The 24,911-nt window shown below is 40.6% G+C and overlaps 1 protein-coding gene across 1 annotated transcript in view; it reads left to right on the top strand.

The window, feature by feature from the left end:
* The window catches only part of MKLN1 (muskelin 1), a 103,544-nt gene that overhangs the window by 21,509 nt on the left and 57,124 nt on the right, over positions 1–24,911 (top strand). Inside the window, exons 3-8 of the mRNA XM_030469472.1 lie at positions 2,079–2,221; positions 3,597–3,685; positions 9,666–9,775; positions 13,685–13,877; positions 22,035–22,112; positions 23,610–23,675. Coding sequence (XP_030325332.1) covers positions 2,079–2,221; positions 3,597–3,685; positions 9,666–9,775; positions 13,685–13,877; positions 22,035–22,112; positions 23,610–23,675 — 679 coding nt within the window. The remainder of the gene's footprint in view (positions 1–2,078; positions 2,222–3,596; positions 3,686–9,665; positions 9,776–13,684; positions 13,878–22,034; positions 22,113–23,609; positions 23,676–24,911) is intronic.

Genomic DNA, 24,911 nt, shown 5'->3' with positions numbered 1-24,911 from the left:
CCAAAACATTCTTCCGTTGTTTTTTATCAGTGCTGATACTGGTTTATTTTCTTTATTCTGACAAAAAATTGAGTTACTGGAAACATCTTTGGTAGAACATCTTTATTCTATTGGGGTACCTGCCCAGTCTGCATTCCTGTCTGTATCCCCTATATGTGCAAGAATTTCTTTTATGAATTTCTTTATGAAATTCTTATGAGCTTTCTGTAATGGGAATCAGCCTTTTGAGATCACACCTTTATCCTGATGCTCTTTAGAACCATGTCAGCACTGCTCCTAGATTGAGAATTAAGTTTTTATGGAGCCAGAACAGAAAGACTTGAGAACTAAACAGATGGGAAAATTTGTTCTGCTTCTCACTCAAAAGTTTCACTTCTTAGGGGTAAGGTGATCCTTACCCCTCCACCTCCTGATGGAGCTGTTCAGCAGGAGCAGGGGGATGCCCATGGCACTTCATAGAATCATAGAATTGGTTGGGTTGGAAGGGACCTCAGAGATCATCAAGTCCAACCCTTGATCCACTACCATTGCAGTTCCCAGCCCATGGCACTGAGTGCCACATCCAGTCTCTTTTGAAATATCTCCAGACACGGAGAATCCACTACTTCCCTGGGCAGCCCATTCCAATGTCTGATCACCCTCTCCAGAAAGAAATTCTTTCGAATCTCCAACCTAAACCTCCCCTGGCACAACTTGAGACCCTGCCCTCTTGTCTTGCTGAGAGTTGCCTGGGAAAAGAGCCCAACCCCCCCCCTGGCTCCAACCTCCTTTCAGGGAGTTGGAGAGAGTGATGAGGTCTCCCCTGAGCCTCCTCTTCTCCAGCCTCAACACCCCCAGCTCCCTCAGCCTCTCTTCATAGGATCTGTGCTCGAGTCGCTTCACCAGCCCAGTTGCCTCCTTTGGACCTGCTCCAGGACCTCGATATCCTTCCTAAACTGAGGGGCCCAGAACTGGACACAGCACTCAAGGTGTAGCCTCACTGCTTTCTACTCAGTCATTAAAGAAAGCAGCCACATAAATACAAATACTCTCCTTGATATCGGTCCTGCATTGTGTCTGGTTTGGCAGTGCTGCTCCTTGGAGAAAAGGGACACCAGAAGGTTTTCCTCCAAGGCCTTAGTGACCTCCTTGTAGTGTAGCCTTGGATTACAGAGTTTTGTAACCCAGTGTGATGAGTATTTTGGGTACTCCACTTTGTCTCCTTTGTGTACTGCTGCTTTCTGAGGAATTAAACACATTGGTTTCATGTCTAAAATGATGTGTTCTTCAAAACAAGATGTCTCCAGACTGCCTCTAAGACCTGTTTTGTAGGGGAAGGTTAAATAAACTTGGTGCTTGTTGGTCCCCGCTGAATGGTGCAAGTGCTTCTGTGCATATGCTTGAGCACTGTAGCAGATCTCCTCCTCCAGCAGTGCTGAATATAAATAATCTGCCAGTTCTGGGCTGAGGGGGGCACACACGTCTGTGTAAGGGGGAAGCAATTGTTAAGAAGGGAGAGCATTTTCCTTGTTTTATGAATAAATGACTTATTGCCAGTTAAGTGGCTTGGTTTCATTTGGTATGGTTAATAAATAGTTGGGTCCTATGTTAGCCACACATCAAACTCAATCTGTGTTCAGTGGTTAAAGTGTCAGCCCAGAGAGGAAAAGTAATTTAATGTTCTCTTAGTCTGTGGAACATACTGTGTTTATCTAATTGTGTATTCAGTTTAGGTTTCATTTCAGGCTGTAGTGGGTGTTTGAATCATCATTCTCTGGAGTTTGATCCTATTTGCCAGATTTCAGGAAGTCTTGCATCCAACTTTAAGGAATGCATGTAAGCCCTGAAGAGAAATGCTAGGACTTGGTAGTCAAACCAAATCTTTTGCTTGGTTAAGCTGCTTTTAAAGTATATTCCTAAAAAAAAACCCTTGCTTCGTTTCAGAAACAAAGGGGGCAATATAATAATGGGGAGGAATCATCTTAACTTTCATTCCCTGGCTTTGCAAACTGAATTTTTGAAGGCTGTAAGGCTTCTCCCTTAGTGTGTTTTGCAGCCTTGGCTTGAAACTTAAAATTTCACTGTCCTCTTTTCCACAGTATTTGATTCTGAAACTTGAAAGACCTGCCATAGTCCAGAGCATCACGTTTGGCAAATATGAGAAAACACACGTCTGCAATTTAAAGAAGTTTAAAGTCTTTGGTGGGATGAATGAGGAAAACATGACAGATCTCTTATCCAGGTAAGATGTGATTTCACCTGCTATGGGAATCAGAGGCTGCACCACAATGTTCTTCCCCTTCACTCCCAAGCAGACACGTGGGTGTAATAGAGCTGTAAGTGCAGTCCTGCAAGTAGCTGCCCTTGTGCTTTTGGCCGGGTCAAAGAGTAGCAATCCCAACACTCACTCCAGGAATCCTTCCTTATCCTGCTCTAACCACAGAGGATTTGTGGAGAGCAAACTCTTGGAGATTTGGAAGAGCTGAGAGCAGAGTGGAATTCTGCTGGGCTGTGATTCATTTCTTCTCTGTGCTTGAGGCACAAGAGAAATGATTCCTTAGCTGTGGGTAACTTAAAGTACATTTTAAAAGAAGCCCAAGTAACCTGCCTGTGTCAAGAACCTTGTTGCAGCTGTAAAAGTATGAACTAATCAGCTGCTCTGCCTTGCTTCAAATGGGTAAATACCAGGTTTTCCTTTTAGTTTGATTTGGTAGTTGTACTGACAGGAACTAAAGAAAGGGCCTTTTGGCTGTCCTATCTCTCCAGAGTTTCTGAGTAGTTGCTAATGTAAATTTGCAAGGGTCTTTTAAGGAGTCTTATGTTTCAGAAAGAGAAATTATATTTAAATATCTAGGAGTTCAAGAGAAATGAGTAGCAAGAACTAGTCTATTCTTGGAGGTCTGCAGAAGTCCATCACTGGGAAATGTTTGGGTGTACCTCATCTGTAGTCAAGCAGAATTACCATGGAGAATCATGGTGAGTTCTTTATTGCAGGTATACTCCAAGACCATATAGAAAGTAGTCACAACCCCTTCATCCCTTTTGCCCTCTTTAGGTAGACCAGTCTTACAGTTTGATTTGATTGCTGCTAGAATTATGGGGGAAGAGGTCTTAGGAGCACAGTTATTATTGATACCTAATGTCATTTCACTTGTACTGAAGTTTAAGAAATTTTTTTGGGGGGGCATCTTCTGTAAAAACAAACTTAAGATTTTTAACAAATTATATTAAATATTTGAATATTTATTTATTTAAAATAATGTCCATAAATGGATTGCAAAGCACTCTGACAGTGGGATAACTGTGAGAGCTGCTCCATCTCTGTGGTAAAACTAGAAAGGTGAGGTTCAGGCAGACTGCTTGCTGAAGTTGTGGGGTTATAGGTGCAGGTGAGCAGTAATGATCCCATCTCAGCTCCTTCCTGAAACCACTGGCCAGTGCTGCTTCCCAAGGAGATAAGATGGTGAACAGCAGCCCAGGCTTTGGTCTAGCATGCCTACTTACAATTCATAGTCATATGAGTCAAGCTTCCCATTTCAGGTGTGACAGATTGCATTTATTAGTTAGTCTTAACATACAAGGTAAGATTTAGTAACCTTATTTATTTTTTCCCACAGTGGCTTAAAGAATGATTATAACAAAGAAACATTCACCTTGAAGCATAAAATTGATGAACAGATGTTCCCCTGTCGATTCATTAAGATAGGTAAATGCATTTTTTCAGCATTCTGAGTAGAAAATAATCTCTTCTTATACTTGTGCCAGTTTTGGCACTTGTGACTTCATTGTACCCAGGCAAAGCATCCACAATAGCTGTTCCATTTCATGATCTTTTAGGCTGGCTAGAGTGGAACACAGTAAAGTCCTGTTGCTAAGAAATAATAGCTTCATAATTTAAATCCCAGGGAATTAAAGCAAAATATAGTAATTTTCACAAATACAGTTGCTGAGTCAACTAATTGCTGGAGAAGCTGCTTACTGTCCTACTATAAATTGCTACATAGAGCTTAAAAAATCATTAAGAAAAATACTGGTAAAAATTTCAGCATTAACAGCTCTGGAGTTTGAAAAAGGCTGAAGTCTTTTGTTGTCAGACACAAAATATGAGTTGCTTGTAACACGTAGAGCAGCAGCAGAAGCCTTTCTTGTTCTCTTCCTGCTACTCTAATCATTAAATCTTATCTCTGGCTAAAGATGACACCCAGGGTCAAGGAAGAATTATACCTCATGATGTCTTAGTTTTGTTTGTCTGGTGGAGCTTCTAAAGGGAGTGCTAAAGAAGGCTGGTTACTGTGACTTGTGATGGGAGAAGGTGAGAATCTCTCTTCCTTGGATCAATCAGGCCAGAGAGAATAAATGTCCTGTGCTGGCCACCAGTGATATTGATTGGTATTAATATAAAAATTTAGAGCCTTTCAACTTTTAATATAAAAAAATCTGTCTTCTGTACCTACTGAGGTAGTAGAAGAATGGCAGGTTTTAAACTTGCTCTTTAATGTTAAAAATAGATCAAGGAGGTAGTTGCTGAAAAATCAGGTGAGATCCTGTTGACTGATTTAGATGAGTTAAGGAGTGTTTTGAAGTGTTGGGTAATTCCTTTGCTAAGACTTGGGTGATAGTGGTTGTGTTGTAGGGGCTCTCCTTGGAGCCCTTTGCTCTGTAGTGTCTTCTCAACAGCTTTCTGAATCTCCTCTCCTATTTCCCTGAGGCATCCATTATCTGTGGACCTTAAATGGTTTTGTTTCCCATTCCATGAGTAGAGAAATTCATAGTTTGGTTTGGCAGCTGCTTTTGTGGAAGCATCTGTAACACTTAGCTTTAGGGAACCTCAAGAGGGGCAGAGGAATAGTTGGAGTTAAAAGCTGACTACATCAGGAAAGAGAGATTTATTATTAATTTAAAAAAAAAAAAATGTTTTCTGAAGCTTTTGGGAAATGTTATTTTTCAGTGGCTAGAAAACAGGAAGAAGTTACTGGAGGGCTAAAGGTGCAAATGGAAAGGTTAATGGCTATTTCTCTGGATGTATAAATTGTATTCCAGTAAAATAAGTTTTGATGTTATAATGTATAGCAGTAAGTTGAAACTTGTTAGGGAAGTGAAATGCTGATTTATTTCTACTAGGAGGGTTGGTTTCTTTTTATGTATGTGAGTAGTATTGATACTCCCATGGCTTGTTGTTGGTATGGATTAGTCTGTATTATCTATACCTTAATATTACATTTGTATTTAGCTGTCACTTGATCACTAGCTATAGTTTGGGATTAATTTCCTTTTAAACTATAGCTATAGCCTTTAGTTTCTTGAAACTGTCTCCTGTGAAGAAATTCCTGTGCTAGGACAGAAGTCAAAATGATCTTTTCACCAAAATCCATTCAAACCTCCAGCTGATGGCTAGTGTAATTTTGTTTATGAAGTGGTGAGAGTGTTTTTTGCTGTGAAACAACTGCAAAACGATGTTACGAAATTCTGTTATTTTTCAGATTCACAGCTTGAAGATGTTTTCAGTTTGTTAAAATTTCCAAGCTGCTAGCCAAAGAAACTCAAAATTCGAAATACTGTGCTGTGTTCCTTGTAATGCTGCCAGTAAACATGAGGCCAAAATCTGCCCTTTTGGACTTGTAGAGACTGACACTGCAAAGGTTTCTGCTATCAGTGAGGTTTGCATGTTGGGGGAAGGCATTAGTTAGTTCAGCAGAGACTTGCATCAGGCATTTACTTTATAATTCTGCAGATAAGCAGTGAGTTAAACACCACTGTTAGTAACACATCAGTGAGCTTTGTGTGAGGGGGAACAGGCCAGGAGAAATGTGACACAGGTAGATCTGTGAGAGGAGAAAATAATTCTTACAACTTCCATTGCTCATGTATTAGAGGAAGTTTGACTTGGAGAAAGCAGAAAAAGCAACTTACCTCTTTTTGTGAAGAATAAATCCTCACTTTTTTTAGTTTAAAGAGTTCAACTTTCAGTTCCTTAGTCCAGTGGTGTGAACCTGCTTGACAAATAATTTTTACATTTCATGGAGCATCTCATTAAAGAACTTGAGAAGAGGAAGAAGGATATTTATCTGGAAAAAATATCAAAGAATATTCTTTTTAATGTCTGCCTTCATTTTTGGCTCTGTTATTTATGGTTACTCCTGGGGTTTTTCTTTTTTGCTGTGTCCTTGGAAGCAGAAGGTGTTGTAAAGACTGATGGCTGTGAAAGAGCTTGAGGAAATGCTGGGTTGTAATTCTTGGGCCAGTTTGTTACTAGCATGGGAGTTCCTAAGTAGATTTTTAAGCTTTAGTGCAATAGAAGTGAGCAATACTTTTGGTATGGATGTTTCCTTCCTTTTTTTCAAACATTTGCTCCTTGTGTGTCTGCTGCCTGTAGATGAGGGACACAGAAATTAGATTGAGAGAGGTGTTTGAGAGTTTTTTACTGTGTTTAATGGCTCTGGTACTGTCCCCTTTTCTACATGGTATTGCAGTCCTTGACTAGGCATAGCTTCAGGTTATTGAGAGATATCCCCTAAAATCATCCTTGTGTGGGTAAAATAGCTGTTTAAGTGACCTAAATACCTTCTGCTTCTATTGAAGATATATTGATTCTTTTTATTTTTATTTTCCTCTGTGCAACTCACACTGTGGATTGAGTGTTGAGCAGATCTGAACAGAATCACGTCCCAGCGTGGATTGCTGGAGGACGTGCAGCAGAAAACCACATGCAGGTGGCTTGGTGGAAGGAGGAATGCTGTAGCTTTAGGCTTCAGACTCAACACCTTTTATTCTAATGTATTTCCACCTCAAAGATACTCCTGTGTGTGGAAAAAAGCAACATAGCAGAGAGCAGATAGCATCAGGTGTGGCCTCTGCAACTCTGTGTGCAGAGTGGGGTGCACAGTGATTTTTAGAGATGATTCTCACCTCTTGCAGGGACTCAAGTAGGTTTGTGTCTGTTTAGGATGTGGTGTGAAATCTGAAGTGTGTGAAGGGGAGGAAAAGGAAAAACCAGACACTGGGAGATGTGAGAAAAGAGAGTTTCACTCAGGAGCCTATGTTACCTCTTTATTCAAAGTTAAAAATGAGATTTGTGTGTCAGAGTGAGAAGTAGCTCTTATCATTGCATGTGGCAGTGTTGCTGCACTTAGTGTCTCTTTCTTCCAGGTCTTAGTTAAATTTTGGCTGCTCTAAAAGGAGATTTGTCTAAATAGCTAAGCACACCTCTGGGGGCCTCAAAACAGAGAGGGCAGAAGAAAGGATGAGAGGAGTCTCCTTTGTGTAGCCAGGGAGCCAGAGAGGTTAAAAAAATGGGGAAATGCTTCAGCAAGACTCCTAATCCTTCCTAGCTGGAACAGGAATGACATTACAGTTTCAATTCTTCTGTTTTGATTCTTCTCTACTCCCGTGGAGTAGTTTAAAAAGATCAGATTCAGTTTTCTCTGAAAACTAGGGAAGAATTCACTTTGCATTTGCTGCACAACTTAATGTATACTTTCCTTAAAGTAGGTGATTGCACCATGAAAACTGATGTTAAAATCACAACTTCTGGTGTTCCATTTCCTTCTTGTAAACAAGACTGTTCAAAACTCTAAGCTAACTTGGGAGGGGGTGAAAGTGCTAGCAAGTTGGTGGCTTTGTATGTTTATTTTCTTTTTATGGTGATAGCTACACAGGATTCTTATGCACATCCTGACACATCTTTTGGGCTATAGTTACCAAGAGGGTGAGTTGTTAAATTTTACTGGGAGAAGTTGGTATAAGTTCTGAGAAGAACTGCTACAAGAGAGTTGGTTTGTTTGGTTTTTTTTTTGATATATACTTTCTGGAATGAGGAGGGAGGATGGTAATAGTGGGGTTTCATTTTTCACCCAGTAAACTCAATGTTTTAAAATTGGCCTCAGGTTCATCATCAGGAAACTTCTGGTCCATTTGAGGTGGTCTGTGGTTTGGTCCAGCTGTTGGATAGGCTTTGATTCTTTATAGCTGAGCAAATTCCAGATTTACCTTCAGTTTGGTTTTGGTTTGTGTACTCAGGTCTGAAGACAAATCAAAAGTTACCACCCTTAAATGTGGTGTGTTGCAAGTCTGCTGCTTTAAGTGGTGGGATAGGGTTAAACTTCTCTGTGTACTTGAACTGCAGTAATGTTTTCTGGTATTAAGATACCATATTGGCAGCTCTCATCTTGTGCTGAGGCCAGAAGTAACCAAGAAGGAAGTTTTTTGGGCAGTGTGTGTGCAGTGTGGACAGAGGACAAGTGACTCCTGGTTTTTCTGATCAGTTCACTTCTCTCCTGTGTCCAGAGATGCTCCTTTTAGTAATTGCTCTGAAAGTATCTGGCTTTGTATGCGGTCATGTACAAAGAAACTGTATAAACAGGATGATGTGAGAGCTGTAACATATAAAGTACCTACTTATGGATGTTAAAATCAGTTAAGAAATGTTTAATTCAGAGTTTCTTTGGATCTTTTCTAAAAATCTCTTCTGGTGACAGTTTTGAGAACTTGTCATAAATCTTTACTGATAGGTTGGTAGAAACATCCTTTAAAATTCAGGGAATCATATATATGAACATATGTTCTGTGTTCAAACACCTTGCAGAAAATAGTAGATCCAGTTGAAGTGTAAATATTGAAGAGCCTCTTAGAGCTCAGCAACAACTTTATAACAGTTTCGTTTCCGTTTCTTCAAAGATTAGGTCAGAAACCCTTTAGTTGAACAAATTAATCTCAGTGGTGTTTTATAGTGGTTTGAAACTCAACAAGCAAAAATAGTTTCTGAGGAAGGGAGGAAGTAGTGAACTCCATGCTGTTGCTGGTAAATACTCATTGGTCTCTAATACTATCTTTTCCTGTTTATCAGTTAGAGTAAAATAAAAAGGAAATAAAAGTATTTGAAACCTTGATTTCACTGCAGTTCTAAGAAGTCAGTTCACACACTTTTCAGGGGATTGGAGTTGTTCTCAAAAGCAAAACCAGCTCTTAACCTGCAGGTTGATCAATAGACACTCCAAGACCATAGATGTTAATACAGAGTGACAGACAAGCTTTAGGTGAGAGGCTGCAGTGTTTCATGGGTCATTTATTATTTTAAGAATGTTTGTTCCAATATGCAGATAAAACAGTATTAGACACACAAAAAAAACCAAACCCAACCCAAAAAACTGCACAGATTTAAACTGAAAACCCCCACCAAATCTAGCTACAGTTTTTAGATTGGAAACTGACAGTTTTCCCTCCTCCACAACTTGCAGAAGTTACTAATTTTGTGAAAATGAAAATACCCAAGATTCTGGTCTTTACCATTAGGGAAAATAATTGTTGCTGACAAATGTGGAAATTAATGTGCTATGAGGAGCAAATATTGTCACTAGTATGCTTGTGATTCCCATCCATGTCAAAGCTTGTTGCCTCTTTGAGCTGTTTTAAATGATACTATTTTTGCTCTTTTGCTTATAAAGCAAGCTTCTGCTTTGTAATGTTTTGCTGTGTTGATGTTGCTTGGTGCAGGTTGCTTTAAATTACTTTATCATGATGCATTTAATAATTTCTCTAAGCTTATTTAAATGAACTACAAGTTATTTCAGATTAGAAATACTGAATTTTGTTTTAACTCTCAAAAGCATTCTGTAGAATAACAGTAAGACTAAAGCTGTGGTTGTTTTATGTTTATGCATCCTTTTTTCTCCTTTTCCTTTCCTCTCCAGTTCCACTCTTATCCTGGGGACCTAGCTTCAATTTTAGTATCTGGTATGTTGAACTGAATGGCATTGATGATCCAGATGTGGTCCAACCATGCCTCAACTGGTACAGCAAGGTAGGCCTGCATTTTAGGTCCCTGCTTGTTTGAAGGTTTTTAGTCTTGTGAATCTTGTGAAACTTCTCTTACTGGAATTACATGACCTTCTCATTCCTTGGATATCAGCTATTAAAACAACAAACATGCATAGTTAAAACTCAAACCACATGGTTGACTTTGATTTGGTGAATCTGTCTTAATTGTATGCTTGTTCTCTTTGAGAAAAAAAAAAAACAAAACACCTTAAAAAACCCCAAACCACCACCACCACCACCACTACAAAACCCCAACCAACTTTAAAAAAAAAAACAAACCCAAAACTGCTACATAGACATCACAAGAAAAACAAAGGAAAGCAACAGTGAGTCAAAGGGGACAGTGTTAGTAAAATACTATTTGTATTGGAAGGAAAATGAATCTTAAAACCAGATTCCATTTCTCCCTCCTCTTGTCTTTTGATTATACCAGTCCTTCTGGAGAGCTACATGTGAACCTTGAGCCTTTTGGGTTACATACACAGCTTTTGTTACAGGATATAAAAAGGAGCTTTTGTTTTAAAAAGAATTCACATTGGTGTCTTTGCTGTTGCAGCTCCTTACACTTCCGATGTTTCCCTCTTACTGTCTCTCTGCTGAATACTCTGGAACAGAGGGGAACTGATGCCCCTGGACTGTGAGATGAGATGATTTATGCCATTTGTCACTTTGATAGACAGAAGGTTTAAAGGATTCTAAATATTATTTGTATAAACTATATTTAATTGAGTACAACAGATGCCTCTTCTGTAGGAGGGAAGTGCACATTGACAACCAGAATTCATTTTGTTGCTGCTTTTTATGCATAGATCTTCTGCAACAATTCATGAAACTCATGTTGTATTACAGTGAAGATGTCCTACCCAGCTGAATAAGTCTGGGTTAGTGGAGCAGCATATCACAGCTTCCAGAAGGAAGAAGTTAAAAGGAGATTTTTGTGTGGTAGAACTGAGGCTCCCTCATCAGTTTGTGGTGCTTGTGGCCCTGCTCTCTGGCTCATGCCAACATCACAACCTTCTTTATGGAGGATTTAAAACCAGCACAGTCACAGGGAAAGTTGTCTGTAGCAGCTTTATGATTGAAGTGATATTGTGGTCATTATTCTGCTGATTATTCATGTCCAGTTCTGAAAAGTCCTGTTGACAGAGGCTGCTGATGGTTTTCTGTGCCTCCTTTCTGCTGCCTCTGCACGTGGTGCCATTTTTGACCAGTTGCTGTGACCAGGAAGTTCTGATGGAATTTCTTTGATTTATTTTTTGGTTAGGAGCCATCTGATGGTGTTGTCAACATCTGTTTTGTTTGGTTTTATCCCATGGAATCAACCCTTTTCATGGTCAGCATGTATGTAGTGGCAGCTTCTTCTAGGGGGTGCCAGCATTGTTCTTCTAAAACTTAAAGCCCTAAAGCAGCAAGGCAGAGACTTAGTCATGATTGTTTGGGCTCTAACAGAATCAGGTGCCAAGTTTTTGGTGGTGAGTTCATGTCTCACTGATGTTCTCCACACCCACAGTCCCAAGAGGCCACTGGAAGAGTCACGTAGGAGGATGTATGTGCTGACCCATGTTTGGGGAAAGGCAGAAAAGTTGACCTGTTTCTTCCAGGTCTTTGAGATGGGCTCAACTTTTTCATGCATGTTACTGGAAGTCTCAAAAGGCTTTGAAATCTAAAAATTCTCTACTGCCTGAGACTTCAGACAAAAGGAAAGGTCTTCACAAAGCTGCCCATCCTTTTTGTAATGTGTGAGCTTCAGCCAAAAAAACCCACCCTACTGAAGAGAATGGAGTTGGAGGGAAGTGATAAAGATTCAAAGCAGCCACCACCCTCCTTGGTTCCCTCCTTACTGTTCCAGCTCAGCCTACTGCTTCCTGGTAGCCTTACCACTGGTTTTTACTGGAGGGTGGGCATATTTCAACAACTAAGAAATGGCAGTTTATTGATGGCTATCCCTTTTGTTTTTTTATAAGGAAATATTTTTAATTCTGCTAAGTGTATTGACAGTGTTAGTGTCTCAGTCTCATGATCTTTCTGCATTTTTAACCCTAGGAATTATTTACAGCTTCAAATCAAAGCTATTATTTGGGTTCTCTCATCTTTATATGGCAGCATTTAAAAAGGGGCTTTTAATATACTTAATACACTTTTTTGCATACAAAGTGTATAACATTTAAAATGTAAATATCACTTAAATACAAACTTTTATATTACATTGAGTGCCAAACCTGCATCCAACAGTCATTTGATGTTTCCTAAGCCATGTGTGTCAGTCATGAGAGGCTCAATAGAAATATGCTAAGTCTGAATTTTGTCTGATGTCTAAATGAGAGGAGCTGAAACTGCAAAAGTTGGTTCTTACTGGTGTGCAGCTATCCTTTTGCTTGCTATTCCTTTGAGCAACAAAGAATCCATTGTGAGTATGGCACTGACTGATGTAAATGAACATTTGCTTAAAGACTTAGATATCTTAGAAAAAAAAAAACTTTTTTTTTTCCACTTGTGCTTTAAAACTGTTTTAGCTTCAGTATTCCTGTGCCACAATCTTGCATTTTTATTGTCCTTGGCCTTTTTCATGTGGGCTGGGAACTGATTTCCTAAAAATGAATAGTTCTGGGTATTGGCAGCTGTGAAATACTGATGGATTAAGACCTAAAAATACAGCACGTGGTCGTGTTTCGTTTTAGCTGTTTCAGTTTATGAAATTCTTGCTATAGGGTCACTATTTTGAGAGCACTACTTTTTGTTGAATGTTGGTGGTGTTGTGTTAGTTCCAGGTTTTCAGCAAGATTGTATTCATTTAAATACCATAAACATCACTTCTAGCAGTGATGTCCATTTAAGAGTAAAACCTTCTGTCTGTAATTTGATCAGCCTGAAAAATGCTTAAAGTTTAGTTTGCTTTTTGCCACTGTGGATGTGTGTTCAAGGTGGAAATGGAGATTGTATTTTTTTCTTGAATGCCATAGAATGTAAGTTTGAAGAGTCTTTAAAAGAAGTGGTTCTGCTGCTTGACAACTTGAAAATGTTACTTCTGCATATTGTTAGCAGCTTTGAAAATTATTTGGATGATTTGATAGGTCAACAGCACAACCTGAGTAGCTTTTACTCAGAATTTACTATTTCCTCACATTTCTGTGTGTTTGACCCAGTGGGGGGTTTCCTTTTCACCTTTCTTACCCCTTTCCACTACTGAGTGGGAAATGGGCAGCTTTGGCTCCTCTGCAGTATGAAAGCAGCAGTTCTGCTTCAAGATGCATAAGAATATTTTGAAGGTGAATATTTTCAAGGTGAATCTTTAGCATGCACATAATTCCTTGCTGCCATCGATCTGAAACCCTCACAAACCCATGGGGTCTGGGCTCATCCCTACCCTTCTACCTATTTTCTGCTGCAGGAGCAGTGGTCAGTGCAAGTATTCCATGTTCTCACAGCTTGCTTTTTTTTTTTTTTCCTTCTTCTGCCTCTAGAAAAGCTGTGACCTACTTACTCTTCTAAATTATTTTGTTACGTAAGAGTCATACAATCAAATTATGCAACGCTGATAGTGAGGGCTTTTCCCTGCTCTCTTCTTCATGTAGGCCTGGGACAGCAGGGCCAAGCAGATGGAGAATGGAAATAATGGTTACTCCAGAGATCTGGGACACCGTGGGTTCTCTTCTTGTCTGCTTATTAAATCAGATGATACAAAGTTGTATGATTTCTATGTTGCTGGAAAGTAAATGCCTACAACTGCTTGTAATGTCTTTCTTAGAGCATTCCTCTGTAAGCTTGTGAGAATTTTAAGTGCAGCTTGTATAAGTCATCCTGCTTCTGTCTCTCATAGGTAGTTTCCAGCAGTGCTGGTAAAAAAAAAAAAAAAAAATCTACATGTCTCATAGGTTTTCTTGTGTTCCAGTAGTACCGTGAACAGGAAGCCATTCGCCTTTGCCTGAAGCATTTTCGTCAGCACAACTACACTGAAGCTTTTGAGTCACTGCAGAAGAAAACCAAGATTGCTCTGGAGCACCCTATGTTGACAGACCTGCACGACAAGCTGGTACTGAAGGGAGACTTCGATGCTTGTGAAGAACTGATAGAAAAAGCTGTGAATGGTAAGAGAATCTGAGAATCTGAGTGGCTTGATGTAATAATTAGAAAACAAAAATGTGGTGAAATGAAAAAAATGAAAATGAAATGAAAAAAAGTGTTGAAATGCTTTGACTGTTGATGTGCTTGGTCGTAGAACTGCCTGGTCCATATGCTATTTCAGGCTGGAGAAGGACTGTTTTTGCAAGGGCCTGGAGTGATAGGACAAGGGGCAGTGGTATTAAATTAGAGTAGATTCAGATTGGATGTTAGGAAAAATTCTTTACCATGAGGGTGGTGGAAAAATGGAACAGGTTGCCCAGAGATGTGGTTGAGGCCTCATCCCTGGACATATTCAAGGTGAGGCTTGAAGAGGCTCTGAGTAACCTGATCTAGTTGAGGGTGTCCCTGCTTACTGCAGGGGGGTTACACTGGGTGACCTTTAGAGGTCCCTTCCTATCCAAATGATTTTATTCTATTATTTTATTTTATTATTCTAATAATTATTATTATTCTGCCTACTGTGTTGTACAGCTTTTGGACTTGTGAGCATGTATGTGATGAAGGATAAAAATTCAGTCGTAATCTCTTTATCACTGCCTCTCCTGGAGTTGCTTTCTCCCCGAGGTGACAACCTGGTGCTCTTGAGTGGGTAAAGATAAGTTTTCCATATAAGTGGCTGAAAAGCTGAAAGGGGGATTAACTATCAGGAAAGTCCCTGGAGTGGTGAGCAATGAAGCACAGAACTTGAGTTCTCAGGAGTGATCTGTATGATGGTTTCTTGCCACCATAGTTGGTGGTAAGCAGAACTTAGTTGGTGTTTTCAAGCAGAACTTTGCAGCTGTGCCTGAATGGGAATCTTGTTTTTGCTGATGAGGAAACAATCCTTGCAAAATGGTGTCAAAGTCACAGTGACTGGAGGCAGAGCCTGTCTTCACTTGCAGAGCAGGAGGTTGGCAGCTGGTTTCATTGTAACTACCATTAATTTTTTCCTCAATCTTTCAACTTAGAAGCACTTGTGTTTTAACATCTCTCAACTCCTAAAATGGGGAAGATGTATTTTTTGTTGATAGAATGGAATGTAAAAGAGTTGGACTGTTGCACTGAAGTGTCTTCCAAGACCTGTGCAGTGGTTTTGGATCACAGTCTGGTAAAACAGAGGTGCTCTTGGCTGTGGGTGTTCTGCTTTTTGACTGTGGGCTGTAGTTCTTCATGAAAAACTTGTATTGGCCTAAGAAAATAACCTTGTGTTTGATGCCAGTAGAGTTTAGTGGCTTAGTGGACCAATTTCATGGAAATCTGGCACCAGGGATGTTTTTTCTAGTTCTGGACTAATTGGTCATTTTGTAATAACTTTTGGATATATTGCTAGCATAGCTGTTTGACTCTTTCAGTGTGGTTTGTACCACTAAAGTTGGAAGTGGCTCTCAAGATACGATAGAAATGGTAGCTTTTAAACCAAAGTGTGTCTTCCATGAAAATCCACCATCTTTTTACAAATAAACTGTTCAACTAAGCACAACGTTAAGCAGCTTATTGCCACAGGTTGTCAAAACCCCTAGTACATGGTTTTCTACAGGTTTTGGCTCAAGGTTTTCTCAGCTGCCTGGATAGAACAGATGAGCTCTGCCCTGTGCTGAGCTCCCTGAGCAGATACCAGAGTTGTGATGAGAATTGCCAACCTTCATCCTCACCCTCTGGAGTCAATCCTGGCTTCCTGAGACAATGTGGTGGTGTTGGCTGGGATGGCAGCTTCCTGCAGGGGCATCTGGCAGCTTCCTCCTGAATCCTGAGGGAGGGTTGGAAGATGAGAAAGCAGCAAGGAGCTGTAGCTGGCTGTTTCTGTCTTTGCAGTATTTCTCAGATAGCAGTGCCTGGGGGGAGCTGATGAGCCCACCAAAGTGAGGCAGACTCTGCTGAGGGCCAGAGGAATGCTGTGTGCTGATGGTGATGATTTTATCCATGTATCTGTCTGCTGCCTTGGCTGTGTCTGTGTGTTGTCAGTGCCTAGAGGCTGTCCTCTTTCCACTTCATTGCAAGCTGTAGTAGAAACTGTTTCTTGAATGGAATTTCACTAGAGGCCTAGAATGTGCTGAGTAAGTTCTTTGAAAAATGGACCATTTTTTGTTTGGGCACTAACGAAGTCAATGCTTCTCACTTTTTTACCTGTTGAATTTTGATTTCTATTATGACTTAATATTAACATACTGGGTTTATTCTATCCACCAGCTTTTCCTAGGCCTTGAGCTGAGGTAGTGTTTCAGTTTCCCCTTGCACATTGAGAATCATAGAATCATCTGGGTTGGAAGGGACCTCTGAGATCATCAGGTCCAACCCTTGATCCACTACCATTGCAGTTCCCAGCCCATGGCACTCAGTGCCACATCCAGTCTCTTCTTAAAAACCTTCAGGGATGGAGAATCCACCCCCTCACTGGGCAGCCCATTCCAATGCCTGATCACCCTCTCCGTAAAGAAATTCTTTCTGATATCCAACCTAAACCTCCCCTGGCACAACTTGAGACCCTGCCCTCTTGTCTTGCTGAGAGTTGCCTGGGAAAAGAGCCCAACCCCCCCCTGGCTCCAACCTCCTTTCAGGGAGTTGTAGAGAGTATTGAGGTCTCCCCTGAGCCTCCTCTTCTCCAGTTGCTGTCTGCAGTGCTCAGCTTTTCCAGGTGTGGAAATACAGGCAAATGACTCACCTGGTGGAAAACTGCAGGGCTTGTACTGCCTGACAAACTGACACTTGCTTCTTGTTGGATTTATGTGAATACTTCTGCTTCCCTGGTTCTTGCAATCATGTCCTGTTTTGGAAGGCTGAGGAACTCAGCATTACTCAAGCAAACCAGAGAAATACTGTAGCTTGTCTCACCAGTCCTTTTTTGTTTGTTTGTTTTTTTAGTTCCAGGGACAGTTATATACAGGAGAATATTTATATTGCCTCCTTTTAATTTGACACCTGAAGTAAAATGTCAGTGCATGCATCTCCCATTGCTCTGCTCCTCATCCTTAATGATTTTGCTTGTCTGTGAATACATTAACCTTCGTTCCCCCATCCTTCTGTAATTCTTTATGCTGTCTTCAGCTTTTGCACCCATTTAAAGCTCTGTCACCTCCCAGCACCCTGTGGAGAGAAGTGCTATCTATCCTGAGATGCTGAGGCTGTATCCCATATTTGCTTTAAGCTGACACAACTGCAGGTTTTTAACTAACTGGGTCAATTCTGCCTATACTCAGGACAGTGTGTCCCCTGGCCCCTTGCTTACTGGCACTGGTGCTCATGCTGCCACATGTCAAACCAGGTCAGGGAGCTGATCAGCCTATGATGGGGGAGAGGAGAGGACAAACCCCCTTCTGATAGCCACAAAACCCTCTTGAAACTGCAGCTGGAATAGTTTGACCAGAGTTGTAAAAGAGGATGGTAAAGTCAAGTTGCTGAATGTAGTAGCTGGCATTTAGCAGCTGGATCCTCAGTAGAAAGGTATTTTTCAGCCTGCAACACATTCTTCTATAGTATTGCTACCATCTGCTCCCTGTGGTCCTCTACCTGTCCTTCCTCAGTTCTGCATCTCTCTCAAGTTCCTCTGCTTGAAAGAGGTTTCTTCACACCCAGCATTTTATTCCCTAGCAGCTTTGTTGTGAAGTCTCCATCGCTTGCTGCGTAGTCTCTAAGGTGTGGGTGTTCTTATGACTGAACTCCTCTGTGATGTGCTGTTTTTTCCACATAAAAGCAGATTAACTTGAGGCCTGTGTATGGTCTGTGCAGTGTAGTTAAAGTGTAGAGTTAATTGAGATACACAGATCCTTAAATTATCCCTGAAATCCTTCAAAGAGCAAACTGTTCTGTAGCAGACGGGACATGAATATGTGAACTTCTGACCTCTTGCTGATGTGGAAGTTCATTGCCCTAAAGGAACAAACAGAAGTGCACTGAGGTTGACAGAGTTCCTGCCTCCCCAATTCAGCCTAAAATGTCTTCTGTAGAGCTTAATATTTGCAGTGCTTGGTAGGTATTGAAAAAGTGCAATATGATGCATCTCTCGCGGGCTATTTCCATAGGCTTAGTCATCTAGAAAAAGAGTAGGTGGTCAAGAATTAGTGCTAGCAGAGCTAACTCTTGTTCTTTTTTGCATTGCTAATGATGAACTCTGTCTTCCACCTCACATCACCAGATGATTTCTTTTGAGAGCTTGGTGGCAGGCAGCCACACTTTTCCCGCAGATTCTTTTGACTTGTGCATTACAACTCTGAAAATGGGCAAATGGAAACTCTGGCAGCTGCCTGACTTCCTCTCAAGAATAAAAGATTCCCTAAATTTCAGCTGGTTCACAGACTTAGTTCGAATGCTTCCCATTTGGATTCATTCCTATAGCTTTCAGACGGGCCTATATTATTGAAATAAAAAAAAAAAAATGCTTAATATTCCTACAGAGAGCACGTGGAGCGCAAAGGACTCGGTTGAACTGTTTACAGCTCCTGTAGACATAGAAAGCTGCTTGAAATGGATGAAGATCTGCTAGTTTGGTATTAGTATTCTGGTGATGGAGGTGTTCCTTCTGGCAGCTCTCCTGTCAGTGTGTGATATGTGTTTATCTGTTGACAAGTCATCCCTGTACGCAGAACAAGAAGTTGTGATGTGCAGCCTGTGGGCTTGAATGTCTCCTGAAACTCAGGATGCACACAATGTCTAGGTATTCTCCTGGAAGCTTGAGACAGTCGTGTATACACCTCAATTTTCCCATCAAATAGGTTTGAATTTGGTTCTGAGGGAGTATGGATGCTGGCTTGGTGCTCTGTAGTACTGGGATATATAGAGGGGATCCATAGCCTATGGCAAGTAGATAGTAGGGTTTGTGTAGCAGGAGTGTATCTCCCAGGGATTTGAGGGCAGACCCAGTATCCTGTTTCATTTTTATCAAGAAGGAAGAGTGAGAGCATATTGCAGCTTTGGGGCTGGAAAAAATTATATTTCCCTTGTTGCTCCCATGTCCTGAGGAAATTGTCAAGTAGTAGTTGGACTGTTATCTGGATTCATCTTTGTTTTCTGCTTCAGCTTCTCTTTAGAAGGATTTTTATGACTAAAATATGTTTAGGTGTTTGGGGCATTTAATTTTTTTTTGTTCAAGAAAAATCTTATAAAAACCAAACCCCACCATCCAGAAATGATGGGCTCAATGCCACTGAATTTTTTTGACCATAGGCAGTGAAGCTGAACAGATTTTAGTAATCTTATCTAGAGATGTGTGTTATCTAAAAAAACATAATACCATTTTACTTGTTCCTCATTGGCTTCAGCAAGTTAAATATTTTTGTTTGCAATGTTTGTCCTAATGCTTTCCAGGTAACCTGTAATTGACTGACAAAATAAAAGCTCTGGCTATCAGGGAGGTCGAATTTACTAAGCTTTAACCACTGTGAACTTTATGTTGTTACATCTAAAATGCGTCACAACTTGCTACAATGGGGCCTGAAAATAGTACAAAATAAAAGTACCAGCTTGGGCCATGATTTTAGGCAGTAAACATAGACATTGAAATGAGAGGCCTCTGGGGTGAAGGAAAAGACTTCCTTTAAAAATCTACACTCAAGGCTTTATTTTTCTCCCAACAGGGGTCTGTAAATTTATTTTTAAACTACTGATTCATTGGAAACAACTGACAAACCTGAGCCTGCCTAGATCTGATCTTCAGTGACTTGCAGAAGTTTTGGAGACCTTTTGATCAGCAGTGCTGTCCTGGCAAGAAACACAAGAATAGGGTTGGCATCAGAGAGAGGATCCACCTAGAAATCCTATTTTTTTTTTTTTTTTTTTCCTCCTGATGGTGTCAGACAGGTGGTGATTCAGCTTCCAAAACAAGCTGCTGCTGGTTTGCAGTGCAAGTAGAATGAATGTAGAACTGCTCCCAGCAGAAAGAAACATTTCTGGGAAGCAAGCTGGACTATTTCCAAACCAATGTCCCATGGAAGACAAGAAGCATTATTAAAAGAGGCTGAAGGCACAACAGGGGAGAAGTGTCATATCTTGACAAGTGCAGCCTGTGGGTGCTGAGCATGGGAGAGAGGTTAAATCACCCTTTCAGATCATATGTGGTGCAATTCATCCTCTTGAGCTATTTATGTACAATTATCTATTGGCTGCCATAGGGATAAATATGGCTTTTCACTCAGACCAAAAGCTCTAATGATAACCAAAAGGCTGGATTTCTGTCTAGGTTTGTGGCTAGAAAAATCTGCCTGAGTCAGGAAAGGGATTTCTTACAGCACATGCATTTATTTTGTTGGAAGTGAGCTTTTCTGAATCAGAATTGATGAAATCTCAGGCTCTTAAGCCTCTCACATCTTATTCCAACTTTAAATGCTGAAGAAGTGGGCGTTAAGAGCTCCCAGTCTTAAAACCAAAGCAAACCACTTTTCTACATACATTGAGCAAACTTCTGGCTTTCCTCAATTACCCTAATGTGAGGGGAATGTTGATGTTTTTGGCTCTAAGACAGGTGAAAGTAAAATCTGCCCTGCTTTCACAGAATATTTCATTTGAAAAACCTGCAGAGCTGAGATGATGAAAGTTGAAAGTAGTTTTAAGACCAACTTCACCTTTCAGCAGCTCTTGAGTGCCCTTATTTTCTTACTAGAAGGTCTCTAAATAGAGTATTCATCTTCTCCCAGGAAACACTCCCTGGATTGGGCTTTAATTAAAACCTGGATTTCAGTCACGACAAACTACAGGATGCCAGGAAGCACTTTAAAATATTTTCTGAACAGTGTGCTGTGCTTAACAAAGGTTTTTTACCTTTTTGTAAATAAATAGGGATGTGTGCAGTAAGGATTATTTTTTTGTCTGTGTGCCTACCAAGGGATTTTCTATAAAAAAACTGAGGCATTCATAATCTGTTAAATTCTTACTTCAAAGCCACAATTACTGGGGTTGGGAGAACTGAAACCTATCAGATGCAATGCAGTAATTTGATTTTGTCTTTCTCTGCTGGAGAATGTCAAAGTAATTCCTGAGCAAATTTTACCTGATGCCATTTTCCCAAAGAGAGCTGTTGGGTGTTAGGTGGTTAAGGACCCCTGAATGCCTCCTGTGTCTGAATGGTGTATGTGCAATGTATTGTTTCAATACAAACCCATGTAAATCTATCATTTGAGTCCTCAACCTGCCTGTTGTAGTCACCACTAGCAGCTAGTGATGTAAACTGGGTGTCCCAACTCATGTTTTTCAGGTAATGCATAAATGCAGAATAAACTCTTGTCAGGAAGAGCTTGTGTCTTGGGATGGGAGGGTGATGGGTGGGATATAACCAGGTGAGCAGTGGACAAGAGCCTTGCCATTAGCAGTCTAATAGTTTGCTGTGCCTGGAGAAGGCAAGATAGGTTCTTTTTCAAGGAAACACTTGAAGAACAATAGCACCAATTTTCCCAATTGCTTGCAAAGCTCTTTCCAGACTGAAGAGTGGTCCAGGAGAGCGTGGGTGTTATGAGACTCTTTTTCAAAAAATTAATGTTTATGACTGGTAATGTGTAACCAGAGTAAGGAACTCACTTACTGATGCTCAAGAGGTGAAATGTGGTAACAGAGGGAGAGAGGGAAGTCACAAGGTGAGCTTGGATAGAGTGCTTGGAGTGCTTCTTACAGAAATGCTGCAGTTGGCATATCTGGCCAGTGACCTAATGCATCTTCTGTTTCTCTAGTTGCTTAACTCTCTGAAGAGAATGTAAACTGTTACTTTATTTTTCATTCAGTGCTTGGTTGTCCCATATCGTAGCATTTAAATAATCTGCTGTTCTTCCTTTTTCTTCTTAGATGAAGCTCCAGAGATGCTGCCTGACCTAGTTTTAACTTAACATGTACTAAAATGGTTGAATTTTACATGCAGTGGCAACTTTCTCTTTGCTTAAATTAAGGTGGAGGGATTCAGTTTTTAATTAGAGATTTATAGACAATTGGTATGACCTGGCAGGCAAGCTGGGTGACTCTTGGAGTGAGTATTCTTGTGATTTTAAGTTCTTACACATTTAATTTGTTAGAAAGTTTAACAAACTGGTATATGTAGAGAATTTACTTATAATGAAGGCTTTGGAGTAGCATTCTGGATTGAGTTAGGCTGAAATTACCTGCATTAAAAGTGACTTTGTTATAATGGAAGTATAAACATTTTATACAGCAGAGTTTGTGTTTTACAGATGGTTTATTCAATCAGTACATCAGTCAGCAAGAATACAAACCTCGCTGGGGGCAGATCATCCCCAAAAGCACCAAAGGTAAGGACATTTCTTAACATATAATCTATGCAATGCCAGTTCCATCTTGTTCCTTGGAGCACATTGAGCAAGAAAGTGATGCAAGAAAGCCTCCTCTAGGACAGTTGTTCTAGGGAAGGGTTTAGTCTCTGAAAAATTTGCATTTGTCTGCAAAGTCAGTGAAATGCAACCTGGTTTCTGGTTGTGTAAGGAACACTGCAGAAATACTAGCTGTGACTTTAAAGTTAGCTTATCAGTTCAGAAAGAAATCTCAGAATGTAGGTTAAGGATTCAAGTGATGACTTATATGGCTGGGTTTAATGCAGGGGGATGTTGCGGGAGGAGCCCTTCTTGCTCCTAGGGCTGATCCTGAGGCCTCGGGGTTTAGCCCATTCCTGGACGATGTCCTAGGGCTGTTCCTGGGGCTGCAGGATCTACCCTTTCTTGCCTGCTTCTGGGGCTCCTCGAGCTGTGGGCTTCTCCATCCTTACTGATGAGTGAGAGCTCTCTCTGTGGGTGTCAGCTGCTCTCTTATTGGCCCCCTGCTCCTGCGCATGCTCAGGAGGGAGGCCAGACACAGGTGAACCCACACCCACTCATCAATAACTCAGGGCACCTGGTCCTGTCTCACTACAGGGGGTCAAATGTACTGCAAATAAATACATCATCTTAATTGGGAGTATTTTAAATTTGAGGTGCCTCTTCTGAAGTTTTGGTCTATTTCACAGTAAATCTGAACTGCAGTATCTTTTCTTCTTGCTTTCTGCCTTGAGAGGAGACTCAGCAGCAGCTTTGGCTAAAGTACAAAAATTGTCTTACAGCAACTGTAGGAATGAAGGTGACAATCACCAAAATGTGGAATTCTGCACCCAAACCTCTTGGGAAGAGCTGTCTATGAATACAAGCAGATTTTTTGTCCAGCAGAATGCAGGTTGTCTGTCTTATGTTGCTTTCCATAGATGACACCTGCCCTGAATGCTCAACAAATGCAAAGTGATTGGAAAACTGCTTTAATTGGATAGTTGGAAATTCCTGTATATGTGAGAAGATGTAAAGGGTGCAAAGTTAGCTCTGCTCTATCTATACCATTACCTCTTTGCCTTCATCCTGTGGGTATGTTTCCCTGTCCATTTGAGTATCTCAGCTCAGGCAGTTCTTAGGTGGGGAGAGATGGAAAGAGTGCTAAATGTTGACTGTGTCCTCTTTGGAGAGCTGCAAAGATAGCTCAGACCTCATTTTTGTGGGCCTGTGTGCTTCAGGAAGTCTCAAGCCCCTTTCCAAAGCTCTTGGAACTGTGGCACTTGAGCTTTCTGTGCTATCAGTCACCAGTTAATTCAATATAAAACTCTGTACAGTTTCATAATGCACAGAAGAATATTATCTGGATATTACTGTGCTGATGTTTGAAGAATGGTGAGTTATTTGCTTGTTCTGCTTCTGTATAGTGTTCAGGCCATATAAGAGGTTGTCTTTGGTTTAAAAATCTTATAACAGAGAACTTTGCCCTCTTTTTTGGAGGTGATGGGGAAGACAGCCGACCAGGGATGAGAGGTGGCCATCAGATGGTTATAGATGTTCAGACAGGTGAGTAGTTTTTCAGTTTCTTAACTAGCTAAATTATTTAATCAGATGTTTTTTCAGATAACTCTTCAAATGTGTTTTTCTTGAGAGACTCAACCTCAGGTTTTGTCAAAAAAAGAAAAGTACTTTCTGATAGTTGAATTAAATACTCTTTCTCTCTGGAACTATATTCCGACTGCCTTTCCCACCCCTCTTCTTTCCTGTTAGGAAAACCTTAATCATTGTCTTAACTAAGAAAGCAAGAACAATTGTTTTTAATTTTTTGTCCCTCCTACTCTCCTAGAGCAAGAGCTGAAACAAGACAAATTAGGGATTATGATTTCCCTTATCTGCTGCTTACTATGCTCTTTGAAATAGTGCTCAAGCACTAGCTCTGATGTGTTGAAATAGTCCTTGTATTTTGGTTGGAGTGGCTACTAATTTCCACAGTGTGCAAGAAGCTCCTGTTAAATATGATTTGTTAAACATCTTTTTACAAAAATATTTCCTTTGCTAATTTAAAGAATGGCTTATCCTCTGTTTCAGAGTTTCTGCTGAGAAAAGAAAGGGAGGGGTATAAGTAACCGTTCCAGTGATTGTTGTTCTCCATAATTTTCTGTCTCTTTGTCTTGCTTCTATTTAATCAGATTTCTGTGGTATTGTCATTCCTTACTAAAATAAGGAATGCATCTGCCTTCATCTCTGCTAAGGAAACAATTTGTGTAGCAGCACTGTTCTTAGGAAAGGAGAAACAAGATCAGGGTGTGAGTAGCAGAGGGGAATCCAGGGTGGCATTGAGGGAGCTGGCAGAAAAATTACCATGGCTCTATCTGTTGTGGTCATATGGACAGGGACTGAAGCCTGTGACAGGATAGTCCCTTCAGGAGTAATTTGCTAAGTCATAGTGAACAAGCAAAATTGCAGCAGTAGCTGCAGTCTTTGGCTTTTACTCAGAGTGTAGTTACTGCTTTAGAGGAAGCACTCGAGTTATTTTTTTTTATATGAGCACAAACTTTTTTTTTTTTGTGGAGGAGGGTTGAGGTTCATTAGAATAAAATGCTGCTGGGGGATTGCTGGTGTTTGCCTACAAAAGAAGCTGTGAACGCTCCCTAGTGGCCTCAGGGAATAAGCAGACAGTGGTTGCTTCACAAGCGTGAAGGAAGGTGAGGTTTGCCAGTTCTGAAATGATCCTCCTTTAGACCTCCTGCAAATGATACATTCGTGGTAGTGTGAGATTTCATTTCCATGCCTGTTGGTTTC

The sequence above is a fragment of the Calypte anna genome, chromosome 1 (genome assembly GCF_003957555.1).
Source record: "Calypte anna isolate BGI_N300 chromosome 1, bCalAnn1_v1.p, whole genome shotgun sequence".
Taxonomy (NCBI): domain Eukaryota; kingdom Metazoa; phylum Chordata; class Aves; order Apodiformes; family Trochilidae; genus Calypte; species Calypte anna.
The sequence above is the reverse complement of the archived record's forward strand: the minus strand, read 5'-3'. Positions and strand labels throughout refer to the sequence as shown.